This window comes from Bison bison, unplaced genomic scaffold (genome assembly GCF_000754665.1).
Source record: "Bison bison bison isolate TAMUID 2011002044 unplaced genomic scaffold, Bison_UMD1.0 scf7180017864317, whole genome shotgun sequence".
NCBI lineage: Eukaryota > Metazoa > Chordata > Mammalia > Artiodactyla > Bovidae > Bison > Bison bison.
This window is the reverse complement of record NW_011494889.1, coordinates 9,560,810-9,584,530: the sequence shown is the minus strand read 5'-3', so window position 1 is coordinate 9,584,530 and position 23,721 is coordinate 9,560,810. Positions and strand designations below refer to the sequence as shown.

At 42.6% G+C, this 23,721-nt stretch overlaps 1 protein-coding gene across 1 annotated transcript; it reads right to left on the bottom strand.

The window, feature by feature from the left end:
• Positions 1-669: 669 nt before the first annotated feature.
• Positions 670-21,972, bottom strand: COIL (coilin). The gene is made up of 7 exons (XM_010852925.1): positions 21,709-21,972; positions 9,570-10,680; positions 9,365-9,451; positions 8,827-8,874; positions 5,883-5,952; positions 2,848-2,936; positions 670-1,628 (listed from the first exon to the last, which is right to left on the bottom strand). The coding sequence occupies exons 1-7, from the start codon at positions 21,951-21,953 to the stop codon at positions 1,563-1,565; spliced, it is 1,716 nt and encodes a 571-aa protein (XP_010851227.1). The 5' UTR covers positions 21,954-21,972; the 3' UTR covers positions 670-1,562.
• Positions 21,973-23,721: the final 1,749 nt, after the last annotated feature.

The following is a 23,721-nucleotide window of genomic DNA, read 5'->3' as shown; positions in this document are numbered from 1 at the left end:
AGCAATCTTCTTCAGTCAGTGTTTTTGTTTTCTTCGGATAAATACCCAGAAGTGAAACTCCTGGATCATATGATAGTTTTATTGTTAATTAAAAAAAAAATCAGGGGGCGCCTCCATACTGTTCTGCATAGTGAATCTACATTCCCACCAATGGCGCACAGGGGTTTCCTTTTCCCCACGCCCTCTCCAACAGTGATTATCTCTTGTGTTTTTGGCGGGAGCCACCCCAACAGGTGCGAGGTGGCGTCTCGCTGTGGTTTTGACTTCCCTGATGACCAGTGGTGCTGAGCACTGTTTTCACGCACCCATTGGCCTTTACCATTTGTCTTGTTTTCTAAACCCTGGAAAGAAAGCATGTTTACACCAGGACCCCAGAACCAGGATTCCATCATTCACGTTAATCTCACTCTTTCTGGAGTCATACTTCTCGTTTAAAAATCAGTAAATACCAACTTTGATGCATATCAATGTCATGCAACTTAAAAGTAGACAACATTTCCTTTGATTCAGTTGCTCCCAGATCTAGTGAACTCCACCGAACTAGACCTTGCGACATCAGAGTCTTTAGTCAAGGCAAACCTTGTTACAGAAAATTTTAATCTTCTGCATTATTATAAAACAAGGTAACAATCTGCAAAACCCAAACAAGATGACTCAGCAGGAAAGTTTAGTTCAATATGATTTTATTTAAAAATCTGCAAAGCCAAAGGAGGGATCTGATGTTTTGTTAAAACAATTTTCACAGTATATATTTCAGCCTTTTTTAGCTTTGTGTTGAATAATAACAGAAAAGGAAGTTTCTGTTCAAGACCCTCACTCCAGCACAGCACACTTAGCCAGGCGCCCGGGATCGAGTGGCTGGGCGGGTCACCCTGGCCTGAGCTCACAGTGAATCCACCCCCTCGAGTAGGGCCCCAGTTCTTCCCCAGGCACACAGACTTATTTTCACTGCTCTCCACAGGCCCTGAGAATCCTTCATCTTAAAGGTGAGAAAAGTGTGAAAGGATTCCTTAACTCATTGCCTGTAACAAACCCAGCTACTGGTTAACTCCTGACAATCACAAGTATAAAACACTTGAAATGTATAAGATGTTCCACGTTGAATGGAACAACTTAAATTTTAAAAAATTAAGTCAAGTAACATGCTTTCATGTTTTAAAACGTTACTTAATAAAACTTACTGAGACAAGATATACAGCACTTTCTGTATTTGGTATTACAAACTCCTACTGACGATAAGCTACTTGATGGTTGAAAAAAATAAAAAGGAGAAGAAACCATACGTATTGTTTTTATAAATGATGCCTGAAGGAATGTCTTGTTGTAAATTTTGTTACTAAGATTAAGCCTGGAAAAAAAAAGATCTACAAAAGCAACACCCATGTTCTTTTAAATGATGAGGTAGATTTTTTCCTATGCAGCAAATGGAAGATAACCGAAAATGCATACAACTCACAAATCTTCTTTTAAAAAAAAAAACAGTTCAGGTTATAGTCACTTTCACAAATAAGACATTTATAAACCACGAGGTGGAGAGGTCATACTCAGGGAAGCTCCACACTTTATGTGTTACTCGGAGATTCAATAATCAGTCTTGGATCAATTAACTCTCTCCAAAGAACGGTTATCTGAGGAAAAACAGAAAATATTCAGTTTAGAGACGTCATTTTGAGGTCATATGAATTTTAGTCAGTTAAAAACTTCAATTTCCATTTGCAAAGAATGCTTGAGGACTGGAGGTAATTTGAGTCCCAGTAAATTCAGTTCAACTAAGGTAGAAGGCCTTGTTTACCTAGAACACAGCTAAATTTTATATTAAACATATTTCATCTTTCTTTGATTTAGAGCATGGGCTGGGGCCGGGTGGTACCAGCTGGTTACCAAGGGGTCAGAAGGATTTGCCCAACCAGTCTCTATGGACAGGCAGTCTGCAGACTTCTTGGGAGGCAGATACGGCCCAGAGGGTTATCACTAGGCTGCTGATGCCCTTTCATTCAGCTCTATGGTTCTTTTCCTGTGCTGCCTAAAAACAGAGGAGTTATTTCACATTTTACCAAGAGAAAGCAAAGCTAGTGAAGGCCATCTGGATGAATAATGAGAGCCATCTAGTGTCCAAAAACGTAATTACAGGCCCTACTTCAGGCCTCCAAGAGGAAAGCCTTCAACATTTAATTTTCCAGTGTAGTTTCCAAGAATACATTTCAACAAAAAAGTGGGGCTGCATATATTGCAAATAAAGAAGTACGGGATACAGGGCCAAATCTGCAGGGCCTACCACAGACCCTAAAAATGTGCTTTTGGAGTAAATCCCTGAGTGTCATCTATCCTAAAGACAAAGCAAAACATACAGTCTGGTTAGGGTTTCCACAAGTTTATATTTCAGATAAAACGTGACTTTGCAATACTAAAACTTCAGAATAATATCATAACATTTCAAATATAAACACCTTAAGAAGCGGTTTCTTAAAAATAAATTCTATTCACTTCAATGCTACCATACTCTAATGAGGCAGCCATTCCAGCATCTGGCTGCCAACAAAGCTCTAAACCATATACTTCCTAAAATGGCAATTTAAGGACTTAAACAAAATCAGAAGACAGATTCATCATTGTGCGTCATTCTTCAAAATTATCTGCACTGCTCTAAGTCAGAATCATGGTAACTCTTGGGAGGTAGTGGTGACTGTAAGGAGACGTGGTGGAGACGTCTGGAGACCCCCCCAAGGCCGGGATCCTCTCTGATTTTACGCAGGCAATGCAGGAAGCTGCAGTGTCACCTTCCAGACCACCAGCAGCCAGTCAAGCAAAAGGACGGCCCAGCAATCCCGAAAAGAGAAGCACGCCTACCCTCTTCTCCTGCGTCACCGCGTACTCCACTACCTCAGCTCCATTTTCGTTGTGATAAACCAAATCAAATTTCCCAGGTTCTTTCATGGCTGAAACCAGAGGGTAGGAAGGAGAGACAATAAGTCATTTCCCAGTAGTGAAAAAGTTCCTCTACAGGGAATTTATATCATTAGAAAAACCACCACAAACGAAGTGTCCCTTGATGTGGAGGCTGGTGCACACAGGAAAGCATGGAGTGCTCAGTGACAGGAGATGCTGTAAAGCCTGTGTCAGCAGACGGGCTTCTCAGGCACTTGTCAGTGACCATCCTCCCTTCACAGAAAAGAAGGGAGCTGATATACTAGCACTAGCAATCCCAGAAAAGCACGTGTGACCACAAGATAATCCCCACCCCCCCAGAACTGGTTTGTTTCAACAAGAGAAGGTAATGTGAATTCTGCAAAATTCTTGTATCTTGCTGTGTCCGCAGAAATTATACATGCTTCCTTGGTTAACACAGCAGTCTTCATTTTATATGGTAGGGTGGGGCTATAAAAATGACCACACAAGCTGAAATCATGCAAAACAATCTTAACCAATGGGGAAACTTATGACTGTCTCATGATCTTCAAAATTTGTCAGAACATTCAAACCTTTACTGTATAGGGAAATGAAAACACAGTAAAACTGCTATTTATGTAGGATACTGACCTAATTTAAAACAGAAAAAATGTGAATTAGAGAATGCTCTGTGTCCACACATATCCCGGGTGGTTTGATCAGCGCTCGCCCCCTTGCCATCTGACCACAGTGCAGAGCGAGGATCTTTTCCATGCCTGGCACAGCTGTCACACTCCCTTCTGTTTGGGTCCACTTCCAGCAAGTTATCCTTTGAGTTTTGAATGTTATGAGATAGATCTGAGAGTTTCTTTTTCACAGCTTTGTTCATTTTTTTGCTGATGTAATTTCTAGGACATCCTTATTCCTTTCATCATGACCACTTTCCTCACTGATGTCAAGAAGTTCACAGAAAGCTCAAAGTCAGCATTTCCACAGTGAGCTATTTCTTCTATGATTTCACTTAAATTCAATTTGGATGTTACTTTTAGCATTATCACTTTTTGTTTCTTTGTTATGCTTTCATTTTTGTTGGCCAAGTCCCTATTTCAATTCCCCACTTTTGTAAAGTGACACGTGGGTTTATCACTGAGACCAGGAGGCACCACAACACACACTGGGCTATGGTGTGGGGACTGGGTAACACGCGCCGCGACCCACCGCCAAACAGTGAAAGAGGCAAGGCGACGGGTCACTGATCGCAATGGGCACCGTGACTGGGCAGTGATCCGTGGGCTGGAGAGCTGGTGGTACTTCACACATTCACTCACAGCTAACAGGGGCTTCCCTGGGGGTCCAGTGGCTAAGACTCCACACTCGCAATGCAGGGAGCCCAGGTGTGACCCCTGGTCGGCTAACTAGATCCCACACGCTACAACTGAAGATCCTGCAACTCAGATCTACAACTAAGACCTAGTGCAGTCAAAGAAATAAACAAATATTTTTAAAAAGAAGAGTTAATATACCAGTGTCACTGGAGACTGGTTCTATGTAACAAAACCATGGTAACTGAAATTCATTAGAACTATGCAAAGTGAGGACTACCTGTATTTCTGCTACAAAACAGATCAAGTGTTCCTTGATGCTCCCCAAAACAAAAGTTCTAATTGGATATCATCACTGTCAATCACCTGACAAGAAGTGATCAGGCTGTGTCCACAGAATTTGACCACGGACAAACCTCTGTCCAACATTCCTAAGGAGGATTTCTTCAAATGAAATCTAACCAGAAGAGAGCTGGAAAACCAGTGTAAGGTTTTTTGTTTGGGTTTTTTCTGGGTGCCCTCACACCTTGCAGGATCTTAGTTCCCCAACCAGGGACTGAGCCCCAGTAGAGAAGCGTCAGACCCTAACCACTGGACCACGAGGGAATCCCCTGAAAAATCTTTTTGAATGATTCTTACATACTACAGTCTTGACTCTTTTACTATCTTATTTAAACATGAACAGAAAATACTTAATTCCTTGCAGTCTGCTAAAGAAAAAGGGATCGCCTCTAATCTCTGGCCAGGGACCCCTGCAAACACAACCCAAGTTAAGCCATACACAATAAAAGCCCTGTTATTCCAGGGTTTCAGAACCAAAAATGGGTGGGGTGATTCAGGCATAAAGCAGGGAACCATTTAAAATAATGCATGAGAGTGTGGCTACACATATTTCTGACATTTTATTTTGATTTAACACAGAGAAGTATATTCATTTGCCAACCTTTTCAAACAGAGCTAGTAGGTCTTATGAGTCACTGACTGGAGCTGTCTTTCTTTTATAAACTTTATCCCTAATGCATATATGCGATTTCCAGTTTTTGAGTTTTGAGGGGTTTTGTTTGGTTTTCTGGTCATGCCGCACAGCATGGAGGATCTTAGTTCTCCCACCAGGGATCAAACCCACACGCTCTGCACTGGGAGCATGGAGGCTTAACCACCCAACTGCCAGGAAAAGTCCCGAGGTTTTTTGTTTTTGTTTTTTAAGTGGACGCAAGAATATAAAATTAGCAACACAATTTAAGTGCAGAATCTTCTCAGATTTTTATCAAATTCCTCCCAAACTCTTATAGCTAACCCATCACATGTAATTCAAAAGCAAAATTTTCATCAACAATCCTGAGTCACCATTCAATTTAAGTTTCATAGACAATTTTTTTTTGCCATCAATTTTCATTAATATATGTAATTTTATTATATTAAATGGTTACAATAATAAGAACAACGTGCCTAACAGTTTGGGGAACAAACCCAACAACTCTCAGCAGACACGAAACCCCACTAGCCGAAGCGCCGCGCGGCCCACCCCCAGGCCCTCTGCGCGGACGGAGGCAGCAGAGGGCACCATAACCAGGGCGGCCAAGGAAGACAGCGGCTCCTGCGCATAGAAGCTATTCAGAAACCAGTGCGGAGGTGAAGAGCCTACGCTTTCAAATATCTTTCTAGAAGACTCACCAGGTAAGGATGAAAGAATTTCTATGTCTACTTGCTGGGTCTCCGGGTTATGGCTTAATATTCTTCCTTCCTTTCAAAAATAAAAGTCCAAGTCAAAAATCAACATGTGAAGTATGATGAATGTGCTAAAACATCTTAAAAATAGTTAAGATGGTGAGTTTTATGTGAATTTTATTTCAACAAAAAAATTTTTAAATAAGTCAACATGTATTTGAAACATAACTCCCACAGCAGGCCACATTTCTCGTCTAAATCATCCCTGGTGCAGGCGCTACACGGCTAGGAACAGCCCTAGAGCCCACAGCCTCTAGTTATCCAAACTAGCCTGCCCGCCAACCCCGAGGAGACCCGGATGGAAGCGCCTCACTCCTGCCCCCGCCTCCCGGCCACAGCCAGCTGCTGGCACCTGGACTCCTGCCTGGCGTGGCATTCTCCTTTCTCTTGGGAAATGTAAATAATAAATTCCTCTCTTCAGTAGCACTGACTCTGCTGTGTTATCACTCAGTCACCTCCATAAATTAAAATCCCATGGATACATATTAGACAGGGTCGGGGCGGGGGGTTGGGGAGACTACATTCTTTGAAGACAGCTTTGACTTTTAAAGACAAGCTTAATGAATAAAGCTAATGATCTAGCTGGATAACAGCATTTGACATCAAAGCAAAAAAGTAACACTGATTTTCACTCTTGAAATGGTTTGGAAAGCAACTTCAAAAAAGTCCTAAAAATACTGGAAACAAAGTGGCAAACAGCTTTCCAAAATAACTGTAATGACCAACATCTATTTAATACGCATTTTAAAAATCTGTATCATCTAGAATCAATGACTGATACAGGTTGTGGGACATATAAATTCCAGGTTTATTTCCATTTCCTCACATACTGCAGAATTAAATTAATCATCTGTAGTAGGGTGAAAAAACATCCTGGTCTGCCTAAGACAGGTCCATTTATGTTTCCCTTCAATATAAATTATCAATACAATAGTACTTCTTTTCATTTGCAAGTGTTCTGATGTAGATGATAAGTTATGTGGTCACCTATATTAAGGAACTAAGATGAAAAGATGGAAATACACCAATTACCCAGAACTAACCAACCAAATCTCTCCGTGAACTGATTCTTCTTCTAGCCTGCTTTTGAACAAAGATTCTTAACACGATTTTAAAAGACTTCCAAGGTATCAATTCAGATTGATTCACCGTTGTACCTTATCTATATTACTATGTTAACATTATCGATTATTTCCTTTAAAAATGGACTTACATTCTGAATTGCACATCAAAATAAGAAAGTATGCATTTTAACAAGATTTTAACAAAATTTTGAATGGGTAAGAAAAGGAAGAAAACATGTAATTCTATAATCCTACTGAGTCACACTTTTGCTGAACTGTGATGAAGTTCATATGCTAGTATGAAGTCCCACACAAATATTAAATGAGGAAATTCCAAGGATAATATTTGTGAATTACCTGTGGTTAACTGGTAAGGCAAAAGAAACCATATTAGATCATAGGAACCAATAGGAATGCTGGGCTGGATGAAGCACAAGCTGGAATCAAGACTGCCAGGAGAAATATCAATAACCTCATATACGCAGATGACACCACCCTTATGGCAGAAAGAAAAGAGGAACTAAAGAGCCTCCTGATGAAAGTGAAAGAGGAGAGTGAAAAAGTTGGCTTAAACTCAACATTCAGAAAACGAAGATCATGGCATCTGATCTCATCACTTCATGGCAAATAGATGGGGAAACAATGGCCAATAGATAGGGAAACAATGTTTTCTTGGGCTCCAAAATCACTGCAGATGGTGAGTGCAGCCATGAAATTAAAAGACACTTGCTCCTTGGAAGAAAAGCTATGACCAACCTAGACAGCATATTAAAAAGCAGAGACATTACTTTGCCGTCAAAGGTCCGTCTAGTCAAAGCTGTGGTTTTTCCAGTAGTCACGTATGGATGTGAGAGTTAGACTATACAGAAAGCTGAGCACCAAAGAATTGATGCTTCTGAACTGTGGTGTTGGAGAAGACTCTTTCTTGAGAGTCCCTTGGACTGCAAGATCCAACCACTCCATCCTAAAGGAAATCAGTCCTAAATACTTATTGCAACTCCAATCCTTTGGCCAGCTGATGCGAAGAACTGACTCATTGGAAAAGACCCTGATGCTGGGAAAGATTGAAGGCAGAAGAAGGGGACGAGAGAGGATGAAATGGTTGGATGGCATCACCGACTCAAGGGACATGAGTTTGAGCAAGATCCAGGAGCTGATGATGGACAGGGAAGCCTGGCATGCTGCAGTCCATGCATGGGATTGCAGAGTCGGACACGACTGAGGCACTGAACTGACTGAACCAATAGGAATTCATAAATATATGAAATAGATTCCCATGCCGAAAATAATCAAATTTTCTGGCTGAGTCTGTGCGTGCGTGCTCACCCGGCAGGCTCCGCTGTCCACGGGATTCTCCAGGCAAGAATACCGGAGTGGATTTCCATTTCCTACTCCAGGGGATCTTCCCGACCCAGGGATTGAACCCATATCACCCGCATCTCCTACACTGGCAGATAGATTCTTTACCACTGAGCCATCTGGGAAGCCCTTTCTGACTAAGAGCTATTTTATTTCCTTTCAAAGATGAGGATCATGGGGAGGGATACTCAAATAACTTTGTGTATCTAAGCTGATTAGAAAAAACTGAGTAAAAAAAAAAATTTGTTATTCTCATTCTATATTCCTCCTAGGTATTAAGAAAAGTAACACTGGGAGACTTCAAAGTGATATTATTAAAAAGTTTACATTTTGATAATATTTTTATTTTCTACTTTATGGCACTGTTTACTCCGTAAAAATCTGTTATCTGTAATTAGCAGTATCAAACATGATTTTAGCTTCTTTAATGTACTGACATTTGATTATTTGTAAATAAAGACCCTTACCTTGTAGTCAGAGACATCAGGAGAATAATTGGATGTTAGTTCCAAAAGCTAAAAAAGAAGAAAAAAACTCACAAATACAGATACCCCGTGTTTCCTTTTCCTTACTCCTGAGAAAACAAAGCATGCCATGTTTGGGTGCTTACTCCACCACTCAGGAAGCCCTACCAAGGGCCTGTAGCAAAGCAGGGGTTCAAGTAGGAAAGGTTCTTTGGGGGGTTTTGGGAGGTTTGGAGGTGACATGTAGAGCCTTTTTTTATTGAGCACTTGCTGTGTTCCAGACATCAGGCTGAGCCATTTTTATTCACTCGGAAAATAATTACTGGGCACCTACTACATGCTTGGCAAGAGAACATGAAAGATAATGATTCAGGAAGAGTTTTTATAAATATAAATTAGTTTAATAATTCATTAAATTTTATTAACATAAATTATATTAATTTATAAATACAAATGTAATCTAATGTGCTAATGAATAAGTTTATTGGGAAGACGAATAAACTCTTTTGTTGTTAACTGTTGTTGTTTTTTAAATATATACCTTAAATGCAATCTTTTCTCCGACTTGAGGGGCAGCTGCTAACAGTGGTAAGAGACTGTAGTCCTTCTTTTGTGTCTCTATGGGATTCTGAAAAACAGTATTAGTCATGAGATTTTGTTACTGGTGAGAAAACGTGAACCCCGACATCAACTCCAGACACACAACACGAGGAAAGGGGAAGACATGAGCTCACAGTAATACTTACCTGGATGATGGTAGATGAGTTTGTCACCATTTCATTCAACTGCTGTTGCTTCTGATAGTCGGCGTTTCTATTTAAAACATAGGGAACAGCATGCCCTCGTCCTCGACCTCTCCCCCGCATACCCCGGCCCCTCGCTCCCTTCCAGGAAAGAAGGTCCTCTCCTCTACCCCAACCTCTTCCCAAACTGGTGGGGAGAGTCACGTTGGGAGGAGGACAGAGGACTGTTTGGGTCCGACTGCCACTGTTTAGGTCCGACTGCTTCCATCCAGCGGTGTTTGGAGCCTGTGATGATGGCCCTGGACAATTTCTTCCCACAAAGAGGCCTACAGTTTTTAAGAACTCTGCAGTACACTCTGGGGTGCTTTTTGGCATCACGCATTGATCGTCTGACTCTGAACTAGAGTCTGAACTAGATGATGATGTTCTGGAGGTCTTGCCCTTGACAGGGACAGAGGTAAAACCAGTTTTTGGAGCCACTTTGTTTGCAGCTGTAGTTTTCACAGAGGATCCCTCCTTTGACACGTCAGTCGAGATTTTCTCTGAGGAATGTCTGACCTCCAAGATGACGTTGCTGAGACCATCACTGGTTGATTCGTGGTAAGACTCAGACTCTGAGGAGGAATCAGGACTGTCTTTTGTACGGACGACCATGCCACCTTTCCTTTTGGCTTTCACAAGGCTGTTTCTAGCAGGAAGAGCTTTAGGGCTGCACTTCTGGATGGTCCACTCTTTCACAGACTGTGCTTTAGAAGACTTGGGAGTCTTGGCATGTTTTTTATATTCACGTTTCTCCTTTTTCTTTGGCAATTTTTTTTCAGTCTCTCCATCATCAACCTCCACTGCATCACACATGGCTTTGTTTTTCCTCTTGTTTTTTTTACTCACACTCTGGTCTGTGGTGGCTTTCGGTTCTAAATCCAAGGTCTTCTCACTGTTATTGTTCTCATGCCTCTTCCAATGCTTCTTTGAATTTCTGTAATCTAGTTCAGTTTCTTCATCTTCGTCCAACTTAAATGCCCGTTTCTTTGCTTTTCTAGGTGATAAACGAATACTATCCCCATTACTAACTGTTACAGGACTCTCAGCAATTCCTCTCTCTTCTAATTTAACTCTGTTAAAAGAACAAGAGAGAAAGCTTTAGTAATTCATAAGCATGTCTCCAGGACATAGTTATACGCTAACATGACTACATCAGGCAATGAAATAAAGGTCAAATCACTTCAAGATAAAAGGCTCTTTTTAACAAAATGATCTATGGCGTCACTTATGGTCAACTTTCAAATAACTAGTTTTATTTATTGATCATCTACTGCATCCTAACATTAGATTTTCTTTCATCTAAACTCCATCATGAAGTAGGTTTCTTTTCATTTTAAAACTGATCACCAAATTACAGTTCATACAAGTAACTGCCCAGGATCCACAGCCAGTAAGTCACAGAAATGTAACTCAAGCTTGTTCGTCTAATCCCAAAGTTCACAACCTTTCCACTATGTTATGTGCCTACCCTAAATGGTGACAATGCTGATTACCCATTGTGTTTTTAGTTGTAAGCTATTTTTTTAATCAGATTTCATTTTTATTTTGTTTGAATTTAGGAAAACACTGAACATGTTTTAAACTGTACTGACAGCCATTATAAAATTCTATAACATTTGGTGATTATTAATTTCATGTATCAACCTGGCTTCCCTGGATAGCTCAGTCAGTAAAGAATCTGCCTGCAATGCAGGAGACCCTGATTCAATTCCTGGGTCAGGAAGATCCCCTAGAGAAGGGATAGGCTACCCACTCCAGTATTCCTGGGGTTCCCTCTTGGCTCAGCTGGTAAAGTATCCACCTGCAATGTGGGAGAACTGGGTTTAATCCCCGGGTTGGAAAGATCTGCTGGAGAAGGGAACAGGTATCCACTTCAGTATTCTGGCCTAGAGAATTACATGAACTATATATAGTCCATGGGGTTGCAAAGACTCAGACATGACTGAGTGACTTTCACTTTCAATCTGACCCTATTGACCCCAGATTGGTCAATAGGCCCTGGGGTACCCAGATATTTGGTTAAACACTGTTCTGGGTGTGTGTGTGGGGGTGTTTCAGAATGAGATTAACATCTGAATTTGTACACTAAATAGACTGACTGCCTTTGTGAGCATGTGTGTGTGCTAAGTCGCTTCAGTCGTGCCCAACCCTTCATGACCCTATGGACTGTAGCCCACCAGGCTGCTATGTCCATGGGATTCTCCAGGCAAGAATACTGGAATGGGTTGCTGTGCCCTCCTCCAGGGGATCTTCCCAGCCTAGGGATTGAACTCCCATCTCTTAGTCTCCTGCATTGGGAGGCGGATTCTTCACCACCAGTGCCACTGGGAAGCCCGCCTTTGTGAGCAGACGCTCCCAATATGAATGGGACTCAGAATAAAAGGCTGAGCAAGAGGAATTGCCACCCCCTGCCTATCTTTCAGCTGGGACATCAGAAAAATGTCTCTTCGTTTAGACTAGGAATCAGACTGAAATATACCATCAGCTTTCCTGGTTCTCAGGCCTTTGCACTTGGGCTGGAAGTTTATCATCAGCTTTCCCCGGTCTCCAGATTGCCAACTGCAGATCTTGGGACTTCTCAGTCTCCATAATCTCATGAGCCAAGTCCTTACTGAAAACCTCATTTCTACATCTACAGCTCATGTCTGTGTCAGCTCGTATTGTTTCTGTTTCTCTGGAGAACTCTAATACACAGTTCACCCAACAGCACTTTACTGTAGTAAAGGAATTCTGTTCCTCCATGGACTGGCGACAGTTAATTCTAATATGCACAGCCAGAGTGACAGAAACCTCAGTGAGCGTCACCAATGTCAAGCACACAGTGGGTGTTTAAAAATGCCTGCTAAAAACAAACATTATTCTTTCAATATATTTACATACAGCTATACCTTTCATCAAGTACTTTTAGTGACCAGGGAACAATGCAGACAATCATATTTGAAAATAAAGTACAACCAGTGAGTAATAAAATAGATTATAAGCATTCTTTATATTTTTGAAGGTACATTAATCCTATGGATTTATCTCAATGTGGTAGTTGAAAAAAATCCTCCGTTATTCTTCAGAATACACAAATATACAGACACATACACATAAAGATAAAATAAAAGCTACTGACACCAGAAGGAGGACACAGAGAGAAATAAAACTCTGAAATAGCAGGGACTTACATAATAAAAACTCATTGCCTGCTGTTCTCAGCTGTGGACGTCAGCACCTAGCAGCAAGGAAGTAACCCTTAAACTGGCAAAAGCTAGTCTGGCATACTGTGAATCTAAGAACAACTGAGGAACTTGACGGATACGGAACTTTCCATCACATCTTTGATCGATTTGTTTTCACTTGTAGCAATGCAATGATTCAGGTTTGAATTCTGAGATGATAATTAGTACCAAACTTTTCATCACACTTTGAAAATAGATGCAGGAAGTCCACGCACCTATGGACACCTTATCTTTGACAAAGGAGGCAAAAAAACATATCATGGAGAAAACACAATCTCATCAACAAGTGGTGCTGGGAAAGTGGTCAACTACATGTAAAAGAGTGAAATGAGAACACTTTCTGACACCACACACAAAAATAAGCTCAAAATGGATTAAGGACCTAAATGTAAGACCAGAAACTATAAAACTCTTACAGGAAAACATAGGCAGAACGCTCTATGACATAAATCACAGCAAGATGCTACATGACCCACCTCCTGGAGTAATGGAAAGAAAAACAAAAATGAACACATGGGACCCAGTTGAACTTAAAAGCTTTTGCACAACGAAGGGAACTATAAGCAAGGTGAAAATACAGACTTCAGAGTGGGAGAAAATAACAGCAAATGAAACAACTGACAAAGAATTAATCTCCAAAATATACACGCAGCTCATGCAGCTCAATACCAGAAAAACAAACAACCCAATCAAAAAGTGGGCAGAAGACCTAAACAGACATCTCTCCAAAGAAGCCACACAGATGGCCAACGGACACGTGAAAAGATGCTCAACATCGCTCATTATCAGAGAAATGCGAATCAAAACCACAGTGAGGTATCATCTCAGACCGGTCAGAATGGCCATCATCAAAAAGTCCACAAACAATAAATGCTGGAGAGGCTATAGAGAAAAGGGAATGCTCTTACATCATTGGTGGGAATGCAAACTGGTACAGCCACTATGGAGAACAGTGTGGAGATTCCTTAAAAAAAAAAACTGGGAATACAACTGCCATACGACCCAGTAATCCCACTGCTGAGGATACAACCCGAGGAAACCAGAAGTGAGAGAGACACGTGTATCCCAGTGTTCATCGCAGCACCATTTACAATAGCCAGGACATGGAAAAACCTAGATGTCCACTGGCAGATGAGTGGATAAGGAAGCTGTCATACATACCGCAGTGGAATATCACTCAGCTATAAAAAGGAACACATCTGAGTCAGTTCAAATGAGGTGGATGAACTCGGAGCCTATTATACAAAGTGAAGTAAGTCAGAAAGAGAAAGACAAATACCGTATATTAACGTATATATATGGAATTTAGAAAGACGCTACCAACGATCCTACATGCAGGGCAGCAAAGGAAACACAGATGTAAAGAACAGACTTTTGGACTCAGTGGGAGAAGGAGAGGGTGGGATATTTGAGAGAACAGCACTGAAACATATACATTACCGTATGTAAAATAGATGCCCAGTGCAAGTTCGATGCGTGAAGCAGGGCACGCAAAGCCGGTGCTCTGGGACAACCCAGAGGGTAGGGTGGGGAGAGAGGTGGGAGGGGGGTTCAAGGTGGAGGGGGACACATGTACGGGACACATGTATGGGACACATGTATACCTGTGGCCAATTTAAACTGATGTATGGCAAAAACCGTCATAATACTGTAACTATCCTCCAATTAAAATAAATAAGTAAATAAAAAGAAAACAGATGTAAGACTTTCTGTTCAGTCACTGCGGCTTATTAATTCACTGAAACTCCACACGTGCTGTATCCACTGCAGGCAGGACCCCTGGCTTTCAGAGGAGCCTTCCAGAGCAGCTTGAGCGTCCCCTCACCCATTCCCAAGACCAAGGATCTGTGGGTACTCAACCTGTGACTGCTGCAGACTTGCTATCTGCTGCTATTGAAGATAATTTCAGTTTGGAACAAAGATTGAGAAACTAAATGCCAGCCAGGGAACGAGAAACGGCTCACTTGCCTGCTACCCTTCTTATTAGGGTGGGCACTTTTCTGGCAATGCTCTTCATTTCTCCACTTGGATCACAGACAACAAATGTAACTGTCCGCTTACAAACAGAAGTGAATGAAGCTGTCCTTTTACAAAGAAAAGTGAACGACCTGTATAATTACCAGTGAAAACAGACTACCTGTATAGTTACCTGTCTTTGATTCCAAGAAATTTTTAAGACAGACTCCCTGTTCACTAAACTCTTTGCCAGGCAAACTGGGTAAAACGTATTAAAATGTAAGGGATTCCCTTTAAATCTGCAAGTTCACTCTGAGGATTCTATCATATATAAATAAAGACACGACCATGTGTACTGCCCGACACCTCCCCACTCCCCCAGTCATTGCCTGCCAAGGCCAAAGGGACTGAATTCAAATCTTCTTCTGCCTTCGGTTAAGTTTAAAATATCATTATTTCAACTTTTCTCATCTGTGAAAATGAGGATAATAATTATAGTACTCAATGAGCTACCATATATGTTTACAGCAGTGCTGGGCTAAGAGCAAGAGCTATCTAAATGTCAGCTCTAATTTTTGTTAATACAATGCATGTATTAATAAAATGAATGTCTTCTGAGGACAGGAGTTGGTGGGTTTTTAATGAACTTGTCCCATCAAATGGAGGTGAATTCAAAAAAGTGGGTGTACGCAGGAATCTGCGATCTCCTGGGGTCCCGTGTGTCCCCGGCATCACCGCCTGCAGAGAAGTCAGTCCTCTGAGCAAGGGCACACAGTTAACGAGTCGTAGAGCCAAAATTCGAATCCAGAGCTCTGAATCCAGACCCTGATCTCTTAATCACTCTCCTGTCTTATCTTTCACACAATATTGAACAGAGGTAATCCACATATTCTTGGCATAAATACAGACCTGTACAACTTTTTTGGAGGCCAACCTGACAGTACTCATCAAATTTTAACATTTGACCAAATAGCACCCCTTCTAGGAATGATCTTACTGAGTCATTGCTCACGTACACAAAGATACAGAAGAACATCCACCACAGCAGTATGTCCAGGGAAAACCCGAGGGCATTAGACAAGCACGCGCCTCGATATGACAGACAAGAGCACCCGGTGTTCTATACTCCTCGAACCATCAGCATGCCACAAAATGAGATTTGGCATCAAGAGACCCAGAGCTGCACAAGGAGCAGCAGCCTTAATGGCAAGGGCCTTCTCTGGCATCCAAGATTTCCGGAAACCAGACTGCTCTCAGTCTGGCTCAAACACTGTCTTCTTCACGCTCACTGCCAGCCTCACAGACATGTCAGAGGGGCTTGGCTGGCCATCCAAGGAGCTACTGATCACAGCAATATGAAATGAGAACTCGTCTCTAACGTTCTGTATTTAATAATAAGCATCAAATGTCACAGGGTCAAAGAGTGACAGAAGAGAGAAGGCACTTTGTTTCCTCACAGAATGACTCTTCAACAGAGAGAGCCTGTGAAGCTCTCTTCAGGGAGTGTAATAGGCTAAATCGTGTCCCCTTAAAATTCTTCTGTGAAGCCCTAACCCAGAGTACTCTAAAGTGACTGTATTTAGAGACAGAGCCTTTGAAGAGGTAATAAAATTAAGGTAAGGCCGTTAGAGTGGGCCCTAGTCCACTGTGACTGGTGTCCTGATGAGAGAGAAAATTTGGACACATAAGGAGACATCAGGTCATGTGCCTTTTTGTGACAACAGAGAAAAGGTCATGTGAAGACACAGCAAGAGAAATACCCACGAGCAAAGGACAGGGGCCTCAGTAAAAACCAAAACTTGCCAACATCTTAATCTTTTCAGGCTCCAGAATAGTGAGAGAGAACTTTCGGTTGCTTAAGCCTGTGGTATTTCATCAGAGCGGCCCTCGCAGACTAACGGGGCTCCAGGCCAACGGGAGTGCATCCTCTTCCCAGGGGAGACGGAGACCGCCTTCAGGAGGCCACTGTCAGCAGCCTGAGGGCAGAGGAGTCAGCTTCTGGGGGTTCAAAAGAAAGGGCTGTGAGGAAGTGACCGCAGCAGACAAGTGTGGAGATGCTCTTGAGCCTCCAGGCTTATTTCTCATGATTCCCACAACCAGGCCCCATGTTCCCTCATGAGAATTCTCTAAGCACTCCTGGCAATCCCAACAAAGCCCTTCTGCTGGTCAAATTCACCAAGTTAATATTGCTTCCGTCTCCACAGCTATACAGGGCCATCCAACATTTCCCCACCTACCCTTCAGTTACTGCTGAATTCCCTGATCATTCGTGTTCCATAATGATCTCTCCTTTCTCAACCATCTGCACTTAGCAGCAAAACGTGGAATAATTATCCAGTCCACATGACACAAGATAATATACAGAAACACAAAACTAGTTCGCTCTACTCCAAAAATATTAGGTACCGTTGAGAAAAGAGATTGTTTTCTTCTGTAGCTCTGAAGAAAAGTGAGTCTGTCTGAGGAAGACAAGCAAATGACTGGGGACATGAAACCACAAAAACATACAGGACTTTTCCAAATTCAACTTTTTCCTAAGGTCTGCCCCATTTACCACTGAAGCCAGCTGCAGAGATATTTCCTGACACATGCAACTGTGCATTTGGTGTTTAGGAAGAATTCTGCCTGCCATTGGTGCTGTACTTATTTCCTACAGGAGCTTTCATAGTTTGCTTTTGACATTGCTAACTTCATTATAAAGAGTTTAATTTTCAGATGCTTCATTAAATGAAGTACAACCGCAATTAGCTATCAGCAAGTTATTAATTCATGAAGCAGGAGAGAGATCAGAAAGTAAACGTAACAGGAGAGGATGCATTATTTATAATAAACAGTCCCTGAATTGCAAAGAGAATAGAATTAATAAAAAAGAAAAACACTTTTTTTGAAACCTGGACTATTTCAAATTGTCATTGGAAATAAACATTATTAGTAAATCATAGTATTCCTGCTTTTATAAGAAAGACAGAAAGATACAAACATGCACTCAAAGATACAGCAACTGTTCCAAATTACATTCCCTGATGCTATGAAAAAATCGTATGAATCTGACATACTCTGGGAAAATGAATATTCAACATTCAACAAAGAGCAAGCACAAGGAAGTAGCCTGGTTCACAACTCTATTTTTTTTCACTGTAAATGAAGCTTTTAATAAGAAGCCTTGATTTTGTACATACAAAATTAATACACAGAAATCACTTGCATTCCTATATACTAACAATGAAAAATCAGAAAGAGAAATTAAGGAATCAATTCCATTTACTACTGCAACAAAAATAATGAAATACCTAGGAATATACCTGCCTAAGGAGATAAAAGAAAACTGCAAGACACCGATGAAGAAATCGAAGATGACACAGACAGATGGCGAGACGCTCCATGCCCCTAGACTGGGGGGTGAGCATTGCGAAAGCGCCTGCACTACAAATGCAACCTACAGACACAGTGTGGGCCCTAGTAAACTACAAATGGCAATCTCCACAGAACTAGAACAAAAGTCTCACAATTCACACGGAAACACAGACGATCCCAGGTAACCAAACAATCTTGAGAAGAAGAATGGAGCTGGAGGAATCAACCTTCCCGACTTCAGACTATCCTACAAATCTACAGTCATCAAGACAGTTTGGAACTGGCACAAAAACAGGAATATAGACCAATGGAACAACATAGAAAGCCCAGAAACAAACCCAGGCACCTATGGATACCTTGTTTTTGACAAAAGAGGCAAGAATATACAATGGGGCAAAGATAGTCTTTTCAATAAGTGCTGCTGGGAAAACTGGACAGCTACATGTAAAAGAGTGAAATTACAACACCATACACAAAGATAAACTCAAAACAGATTAAACACCTAAATGTAAGACCAGAAACTAAAAAACCCTTAGAGGAAAACATAGGCAGAATACTCTATGACATATATCACAGCAAGATCCTATATGACCAACCTCTTGGAGTAATGGAAAGAAAAACAAAAATAAACAAATGGGACCTAATTAAACTTAAAAGTTTTTTCACAGCAAAGGAAACTATAAACAGGGTGAAAACTCAATGCTCAGAATGGGAGAAAATAATAGCAAATGAAACAACAAAGGATTAATTTCTAAAATATACAAGCAACTCATAAATCAATACCAGAAAAACAAACAACCCAATCAAAAAGTGGGCAAAAGACCTAAACAGACATCTCTCCAAAGAAGCCACACAGATGGCTAATAAACACGTGAAAAGATGCTCAGCATCGCTCATTATTAGAGAAATGCAAATCAAAACTACAATGAGGTATCATCTCACACTGGTCAGAATGGCCATCATCAAAAAATCTACAAACAATAAATGCTGGAGAGGGTGTGGAGAAGAGAGAAACCTCTTGAACTGTTGGTGGGAATATAAACTGATACAGCCACTATGGAAGATGCTATGGAGAGTCCTTTAAAAACTAGGAATAAAACCACCATATGACCCAGCAATCCCATCACTAGGCATATACCCTGAGGAAACCAAAACTGAAAAAGACCCAAGTATCCTGATATTCACTGCAGCACTATTTACAAGAGCTAGGACATGGAAGCTCCCTAGATGTTCATCTGCATACACACAATGGACTATTACTCAGCCATAGAAAGGAACGCATTTGAGTCAGTTCTAAAGAGGTGGATGAACTAGAGCCTATTATACAGAGTGAAGTAAGTCAGAAAGAGAAAAACAAATATATATGAACGCAAATATATGGAATCTAGAAAGATGCTACTGATGAACCTATCTGCAGGGCAGCAGTGAAGATGCAGATATAAAGAGCAGACTTACGGACATGTCGGGTTGGGGAAGAAGGAGAGGGTGGGAGGCACGAAGAGAGGAACATGGAAACATACACTCTACCATATGTAAAACACCCAGCCAGGGGGAATTTGCTGTATGACACGGAACTCAAACTGGGGCTCTGTAACAACCTAGAGGGGTGAGATGGGAGAGTGAGGTGGAGGGGGATTCAAGAGGGAGGGGACATAGGTATACCTATTGCCGATTCATGTTGATGTTTGGCAGAAAGCAACATAATACTGTAAAGCAATCATCCTTCAAAATAAATAAATCTAACATTAAAAAAAAAGAAGCCCTAAATAAATCATTCCAATATATGAATCCAAACTGAAACTGTTAGGGGAAGAACACTGATTGAAACCGCCCACCCTGGCCAGGCACCATAGTAACTATTTGCATGAGTTGTTTTAGGACAGGAGGTCCTGGTAAGGAACATGGAACTAATAAGCCTCCTGATGAAAGTGAAAGAGGAGAGTGGAAAAGTTAGCTTAAAGCTCAACATTCAGAAAACTAAGATCATGGCTTCTGGTCCCATCACTTAATGGGAAATAGATGGGTAAACAGTGGAAATAGTGTCAGACTTTATTTTGGGGGCTCCAAAATCACTGCAGATGGTGACTGCAGCCATGAAATTAAAAGACGCTTACTCCTTGGAAGGATAGTTATTACCAACCTAGACAGCATATTCAAAAGCAGAGATATTACTTTGCCAACAAAGGTCCATTTAGTCAAGGCTATGGTTTTTCCAGTGGTCATGTATGGATGTGAGTGTTGGACTGTGAAGAAAGCTGAGCGCCGAAGAATTGATGCTCTTGAACTGTGGTGTCGGAGAAGACTCTTGAGAGTCCCTTAGACTGCAAGGAGATCCAACCAGTCCATTCTGAAGGAGATCAGCCCTGGGATTTCTTTGGAAGGAATGATGTTAAAGCTGAAACTCCAGTACTTTGGCCACCTCATGCGAAGAGTTGACTCAATGGAAAAGACCCTGATGCTGGGAGGGATTGTGGGCAGGAGGAGAAGGGAACAACAGAGGATGAGATGGCTGGATGGCATCACCGACTCGATGGACATGAGTTTAAGTGAACTCCGGGAGTTGATGATGGACAGGGAGGCCTGGTGTGCTGTGATTCATGGGGTCGCAAAGAGACACGACTGGGCAACTAAACTGAACCAGAAGAGTTTGGGAAAGGTCAAAAGGAGACACTACCTGTCCGCCCACCTCCCAGAATCCTCTCTGGCACCCTTCTTGGCTGAACAAGCCTGCACCACCAGGAAGGACTCTGAATGATTGGCTAAGGACAACCCAGAAACTAATCCCATCACCATAGAACTGCAAGCCCTGAGACAGAAATGTTCTCCTGGGTTCCCTTACCCTACTGCTCTCCACCGGGTGCCCTTTCCCAATATCTCTTGCTTTGTCAGCACACGTGTCTCCTTGGACAATTCATTTCCTACTGTTAGACAAGAGCCCAGTTTTGGGCCCTGGAAGGGGGTCCCTCTTCCTGTAACAAAACGACTGTCTTACCATTTTACTGAGACATATGAGCCACAAGTGAGCAATTTACACGACTGCACCTTCACACTCATCTCAGTGCCATTTTTTTTTTTAATTTCCAAAAGAATATTTAAAACTTTGGTTTCCCAATTCAAAGCCAAAAGATCCCAAACACCTATTTAACTGAACCCAAATGAGACAGAGAACTAGGCCCGCAGGCGGTATGGCAGGCGCTCCGAGACCGGAGAAACCGCACCTGGGGAAGAAGACACGCCTGTTGGTGTCTGCTCGGGGCCGCGAGCCGCCAGGGCAAGGCCGAGTCCGAGGCAGACCCGCGCCGCGCACCTAACAACGGTGCCCAGCGGAGCAAGCGCTCGGCAAACCGAGGCTGGAAGAGACGCGGGCCCTGCCCAGACAGCAGGCCGGGGCTTTTCCACGTTCGGTCCCCCACCCTGACTAGACCGGCCAGAGGCCCCCGGGTTCACAGAAGAGCCGCTCGTCAGCCCCCCGCCAGCCGGCCCCTCAGCTCCGCGGCCCCCGGAGCCGGCGGCGCCCCGGCGTGCGCAGGCGCGCGCCCGGCCCGCGCGCCGCCCCGCCCGCGCACCTGAGGCAGTCGTTGTCTCGTACCAGGCGCGCGCTCTCGGCGGGGGGCAAGAGCGCCCCCTCCAAGTAGAGGCCCAGGAGGGCCCCGGAACTGAAGCCGAAGCGCTGGCGGATCAGACTGATGAGGTCTGTGACGACTCGGCATCCGTTCAGGTCGATGAGAAGCCAGAAAGACGTGCAGTGCGGGGCGCCGGGCGGCGGGTAATCGAATTGAAGCCGTAGCCTAACCGTCTCGGAGGCTGCCATCTTGCTCGATGCGCAACGGAAGCCGAGAGACTCGACCGGGCGAGCGAGAGGCGTGCTCGGGGCCCGCCCCCGGGAGCTTATGAACGAGTGCCCCCTATTGGTGGGAGTGGCTGCGACAGAACTCTGAAGGGCAACGCGGGGCGGAGTAGATTCCATTCAGTTCAGGGCAGGACGGCGAAAGAGGATAACAGATAGGCGTTTATTCCTTTTCTCCTGAGCACTAGGTAGGGTCCGAATTTAGTCAACTGTCTAGACAAACACTGCTGAGCAGTGCTCTCTTTCTAAGATATTTGCTCATATACGTAAAATAACACAATCTGTTCTGGATTGAGTTGTTATTATTTCTAGTGGGACATCGTTGATCAAAATAGCATGAAACACCACACATTTTGTCACATAATTATTAAACAGGAAAAATAAAATGGACATGGCAATATAGCTATTAATAAATGCAGCCATGTGTGTTTTTTTTTTAATCTGAATCTTTGTGAATGAATATTACTAAATAAGACAGGGCTCGCCATCAATTTTGGACCTATGTTTTTGGTTTGTTTTTATAGATGTCAATCCCTGAGAAAACTTGCTGACTTATGTAAGTAGATAAGTATGGAGGGACTTATGTTACTGGCAGTATCAGTCAATTCCTTAAACTCCTTCCAAGGTACATGCTAAACTCACCTGCAAATCATTCTTTAAAAACTATTTCCAGTATTCCATTAGCCCATCAACAGAAAGTTGGATTAAAGATTTACTGAGCATGGCCCTGCCCATCAGAACAATACCCAGGTTTCCCCTCAGTCAGCCTTTCCCATCAGGAAGCTTCCAATAAGCTCTCCATCAGAGGTAAGACAAAATGACAACCACAATCACAGAAAACTAATCAAACTGATCACATGGATCACAGCCTTGTCTAACTCAATGAAAGTATGAGCCATGGTGTGCAGGGCCACCCAAGACAGATGGGTCATGGTGGAGAATTCTGACAAAACGTGGCCCACTGGAGAAGGGAATAGAAAAACACTTCAGTATTCTTGCTTGGAGAACTCCATGAACAGTATGAAAAGGCAAAAAGATAGGACACTGAAAGATGAACAACCCAGGTCGGTAGGTGCCCAATATGCTACTGGAGATCAGTGGAGAAATAACTCCAGAAAGAATGAAGAGACAGAGCCAAAGCAAAAACAACACCCAGTGGTGGACGTGACTGGTGATGGAAGTAAAGTCCAATGCTGTAAAGAGCAATATTGCACAGGAACCTGGAATTTTAGGTCCATGAATCAAGACAAATTCAATCAGTTCAGTCACTCAGTCATGTCCGACTCTTGGCCACCCCATGAATCGCAGCACACCAGGCCTTCCTGTCCATCACCATCTCCCGGAGGTCACTCAGACTCACGTCCATCGAGTCGGTGATGCCATCCAGCCCTCTCATCCTCTGTCGTCCCCTTTTCCTTCTGTCCCCAATCCCTCCCAGCATCAGAGTCTTTTCCAATGAGTCAGTTCTTTGCATCAGGTGGTCAAAGTACTGGAGTTTCAGCTTCAGCACCAGTCCTTCCAATGAACAGCCAGGACTGATCTCCCTTAGGATGGACTGACTGGATCTCCTTGCAGTCCAAGGGACTCTCAAGAGTTCTCCAACACCACAGTTCAAAAGCATCAATTCTTGGGCACTCAGGTTTCTTCACCGTCCAACTCTCACATCCATACATGACCACTGGAAAAACCATAGCCTTGACTAAATGGACCTTTGTTGGCAAAGTAATGTCTC